The sequence below is a fragment of the Penaeus monodon genome, chromosome 1, assembly GCF_015228065.2.
Source record: "Penaeus monodon isolate SGIC_2016 chromosome 1, NSTDA_Pmon_1, whole genome shotgun sequence".
NCBI lineage: Eukaryota > Metazoa > Arthropoda > Malacostraca > Decapoda > Penaeidae > Penaeus > Penaeus monodon.
The window spans coordinates 59,642,930-59,647,929 of record NC_051386.1 but is presented as its reverse complement, the minus strand read 5'-3'; the positions used below and the strand labels follow the sequence as shown (position 1 = coordinate 59,647,929).

At 34.9% G+C, this 5,000-nt stretch overlaps 1 protein-coding gene across 1 annotated transcript in view; it reads left to right on the top strand.

The window, feature by feature from the left end:
• The first annotated feature begins 144 nt into the window (after positions 1 to 144).
• The window catches only part of LOC119575046 (programmed cell death protein 2-like), a 5,511-nt gene continuing 655 nt past the window's right edge, over positions 145 to 5,000 (top strand). The window contains exons 1-8 of the mRNA XM_037922417.1: positions 145 to 390; positions 2,231 to 2,370; positions 2,599 to 2,722; positions 3,253 to 3,333; positions 3,540 to 3,633; positions 3,927 to 4,100; positions 4,666 to 4,766; positions 4,962 to 5,000. The exon at positions 4,962 to 5,000 is cut by the window's right edge and continues 72 nt beyond it. Of these exons, the coding sequence (XP_037778345.1) occupies positions 304 to 390; positions 2,231 to 2,370; positions 2,599 to 2,722; positions 3,253 to 3,333; positions 3,540 to 3,633; positions 3,927 to 4,100; positions 4,666 to 4,766; positions 4,962 to 5,000 (840 nt within the window). The 5' untranslated portion in view covers positions 145 to 303. The remainder of the gene's footprint in view (positions 391 to 2,230; positions 2,371 to 2,598; positions 2,723 to 3,252; positions 3,334 to 3,539; positions 3,634 to 3,926; positions 4,101 to 4,665; positions 4,767 to 4,961) is intronic.

Here is a 5,000-nt window from a genome sequence, read left to right as displayed (position 1 = left end):
AAAGACAGGCGGAGACATCCACGCATCCCCCCAAAAAAATTAAATAAAAGATAAATAAACAAAATAATAAATAATAATAAAAATAAAAATAATCAAGACCCGAAGTACAACAACTTCCCCGTCCGCACGACCCCCCTGAGCGACCGGCCCGAACGTCCAAAATAAACACCGTCACGTGCGTCTCTTCTGCAGGAGTAACGTGGAAGCCTCTGAACGTGTTACAGGAGCGGAGGCCTCTGATGAACGTGTAACAGGAACCGCCGTGTGTGTAGGGAGAGAGAAGAAGAAGAAAAGGAAAAAAAAATGTCTTCTGATCCCGTGGTGGAGCTCGGTTTCCTGGAGAATAAGACTCCTGCTTGGAAATTGCGGTCCAAGTTCTTCCCAAGCAAGGTGAGGGAAGTGGGAAGACCGAGGGATTTTTTTTTTTTTTTAATGTTTTTAGGAGGTGAATTGTGTTTTTAAGATTTTTTTTGTAGGTTAAGTAGGTGTGTATATTGTATTTGTTGTTGTAGGCTTAGCTTAACTCCTTAAATAGGATTTATTTTTCGTTTGACAGTAATATTTTTGGATAGTCGAGTAAGTGTATCTTTTTATATCAGGATTTTTTCACAGATCTCAGGAGATAAAAAAAATATGTATAATGGTATTGGTATTATCCTTGTCCTGTCACGTTTGTGGCTGTCATCGATTTAATAGAAAATAATGACCTGGAAAAATATAAAGTATTATTTAAAGAGCTGCAAGATTAATTAATGGTTTACTGCCTTGTGAAGTGAGGGATCAGAGAATTTGCATAGGCTATCTGCAAAGGCAAGAACTTTACATTAGATAGGTCTCTTTACATTTTGTATATATCAACTATTTCATGCGTCACTGCATACCTTTGAAAATTATTAATTTGTAGCTATCAATGCCTGCTCTTCTGTGTTCACATTTCAGTCTTTTGATGTTATTATACATTCTGGATGACAGGCCATTTTTAAAGCAACATGGTGCGTATTATTAGGCCTTTTTTTTTTATTTGTAATTTATACCATAAAAATGAGTGAACATTTACTTGCTACTCTGGGGGTCCAGGGATCAGAGGCTTTCTCTGGGTGTTAGGTTGAAATATAGTTAGGACTTCTTGTATAAAAACTAGAGATATGGATCATGTGGCGAAAGCAAAGTGAGTAAATACTATGTAGTAATGTTTCATATGTTTATACTCTTAAAAATTTAGCCTTGAAAGCTAAAAACATGAATTTCATCAAGGAAAAAAAAGGTTAATAACATTCCTATATGGGGGCTGTATGCTTGTGACTACAAAAAAATGTAATATAAAATATGAGGAAAGAAAGACTAATGATGCACTTAATCTTCTGTAAAGAACCACATATCCCGTCTGGCCAGAATACTAAAACTTGGACATCAAGGCTATACACTTTTAAAACACCTCTTGAAAAAAAGAAGTGGTTAGATGTTGGAAATTAGGTAATGCTCTCCCATACCACATGCGCGTCTATGCCAAATTAGTCTTGTATCTAACTTTGGGCTTTTTTTTTTTTTGGTAGATTGGGTCAGAGCTAAATTAAAAACCTCAGTCCACTGCAAAAATGTATTGAGAATAATTGCTTTTCACTCTTTCACATATCCATGTTTATAATCCTGTAGCTTTTGAAAGAGTGATATCCAGTGGACAAGTGTATTTTTGCCACATGCTAAAGATAGGGGTTGTGATTACAAGTTTTATGTTTTATAAGAAATTAATTTGGCCTTTTTTATGTGAGAATGCAAATGTTCTTTCCTTTTTTTTAAGGACCATATCTCATTATAATGAAAGTAAAAAAATAGTAATTATTTTTTTAAAATTCATCTTCATGCAATTTTTCTTCTCTTTTACTTTATTTGTATCAAATTTTAAATCATGTCTAGAAGAATTAACCATTAGTAGTGCCCTCTGGCAGCCCAGAAACTTTTTTGATTTTAATTCTTTGGAGATATGTAATATAAAGGCTTTTATTTTCTTTTGTAATAACAAGTTATGGGTTAATATGCAATTATTTTCACATAAAGATTGTGCATGATTATAGATACTAAAACATTCACCAATATTATTTGACTTTGATCAGTTGATTATAAGTTTGGCTGAACATAGTTGGATAACCAAACATTTGATTAATGTAAGATGCTGGACAGTGCCTGTGTAAGTATAATGTAAACATTATTTTTAAAATAATAATTCTTTCAGGTTGGAGGTTATCCAGCATGGTTAGCTCTAAAGGACCTGCCAAATGGGCAACAGCTGACCTGCCGCAACTGCAGTAAACCACTTGCATTCCTGTGTCAGCTGTATGCACCATTTCATGACAAGGAGGAATGCTTTCATAGGTTTGTTACTTTCTAGTTCTTGTCTTCTTGTTTAGTAAAAATTTCCTTACTTACTTTTGAAGTATTAGTATGTGGAGATATTGTGAAGTCTTATTATTATTTTATTTATTTATCTATTTATTTTCTTTTATCATATGTGATTTATTTTTTATTTTTTTTATTTATTTTTTTTTTTTCCCCATCACATACAATGTATAAAAGTACTTATATTTAAACTATGGATTACAGGACAGTGTTTGTGTTCATCTGTCGTGATGCAGATTGCAGTAAAGAAAATAATGCTTCGAACATTCAAGTCTTTAGATCACAGTTACAGAGGGATAATGAATTTTATCCCCCAGACCCAGCGAAAGTAAGTTTGATTCAAATTCAAGAAAGAAGGAAAGAAATAATACATTGTAGAAATTCTTTAAAGCTACATTTGCAGTATTTGGAAATTACTAGTAATCAGTTCTGGGTGTCTTGTTGCCCACACATTCACCAAAATATCAGACATCAGGCTTATGTGTATGGTGACTCTCATGCATGTGGGTTATAGGCCCAGTCCACACAAACACTCATGTACAATATCAAGACTCCTTGCCTCCCCTTTGCAAAGTTATTTTCTTTTTCTTCATAATAACTTTTGGCTATATCTTTATTTGGCATTTGTTATGCTGTAATAAGATGTAATAGACTGTTTTTGGTGAGTATACTCCATAGTATCTCTCTAGGTCTATAACTCTGGCCCTTTGCCAAATTTTTCTATGATATATTTCTGTCACCTAGCCTGTAGCCAAATTTTCATGACATGATGGTCACACCTTGGTTTTGATATTGCCATATATTATCTGATTTACTGGAATAGAGGGTAAACTATAATTCTTAATATTTCTCCTTTAGGATGTTGAACCTGGCTCAGAAAGTCCAGGAGCTGCAGATTTCAACAATCTCTGCAGAGTTTGCGGCGGATGTGGGCCAAAGGTAATCTTTCAGTGCTCATTCATTTGTGATCCTCTGTAGTGGAATACTGTTTCAAATTAGATTATGCTTTTATCATTTTCAATAGTCTGAAGTGTGATAGCTTTATATACAACTTTATATACAACTTACATTAATCAGTATATGATTGATTATAAATGTAGATGTACATGATGTAATATGAGTTGCTTTTTCATTAACACCTTCAGGTGTGCGGAGGCTGCAAAGTTGCTCGTTATTGTTCCAAAGACCATCAAGCACTAGACTGGAAAGCTGGCCATAGGGAAGAGTGTAAGAACCCAGGTAATAATACATGGTACTGGTATCAGTGCTAATGCTTATATATTTCATGTTTGTTCTATCTATTAAAAAACAAGCAGGGGTAGAGGGGTGCCAGCACTTCTGAATATTTTCAACCTAGTGCATGCAACCTTGATTTAATCTAGGTGTCTAGTGGTCAGTGTGTTCTAATTGCTTCCTGGCAACACTAGGTTAATAATAACTTGCATTTTTTTTTTTTTTTTTCTGTTTTGTAATATGGAATAAGAAATTCAGAGGAAGCTTGTATGTAAAATATTTATCATCTCATTCAACAGAAACTGTAAGCAAGGTGTCATGTAAGGGGAATGCCAAATTTCTTTTCCCTGAGTATGAAATTGACATGGAACCAGAAGAACTCGATGAGGTGAGAGAGAAGACAGAAGAAGAAGTAATGCAAGAGTATGAAGCTTTATTAAGGTCTGGCAGAGTAACAAGAGACCTAGATGATGGTAAGAAACTTTATTACGTACAGTTTAAAGATTGCCTTTTTATGTTGTCTTTAAAGCTACAAACATTTAGCTTGTTTAAAGTTACAATGATGCAGTTATTATAATTCAGTATTTCCCAAACTGAACATGTATTTTCCATTATCTGTAAGGGGTGGTTTGATCAGTGAATATTTTTAGAGAAAGTATGGTAATTTAGATTGATATTCAATGCCTAAATGTAAACTAATTAGATAATGTAGATGTTGTTGTGAATTATTGTTATAACCATGTATTTACTTTTTAATCCATCACTGCCGGATCACGTGTACCAGCATCATAACAAACCACTTGGTCTGTGGGGTAAGCCTGTACGTGCTGTGATGCGCCAGAACGAGACAGAACGTTCGGCTTGATGCAGCTGACACCCGTGCCGTGTCTGCCCATTGCCAGAAATCACCAGAGTTTTATCACTCTCAGGGATTTCTGTTACCCGGCAGTGAGGGGCTAAGCATTAAAAGAACCAGTCACTTCACCATACCATACCAAGTTCTGTAATCTAATGTTATTATCTATTTCTGATGATCAGATGTTGAAAAGAATGAGGATGACCTTATTAAGATGGCCACAAAGGAAACGGACAAGCAGTTCCAGAAATTCCGCACACGCATTAAGGAATATTCTGACCAGGTGAATAGTTCTACATGTTGGATAGAATTGTGAGAAAAGCAAATGTAATTTTGATAATGATAGTTACAGAAATTATGTTTGATGATCAGAGAGGTAGGAGCTCAACTTTTCATTTTTGAGCCGAATCAGCCATGTGACACAATTGCTTTGTAATTGTGTTAAATATTCCCATTTATGATGACAACCTCTCCTCAGGTTATACGTTACGACCGTGGAGGTGAGCCTCTGTGGGTG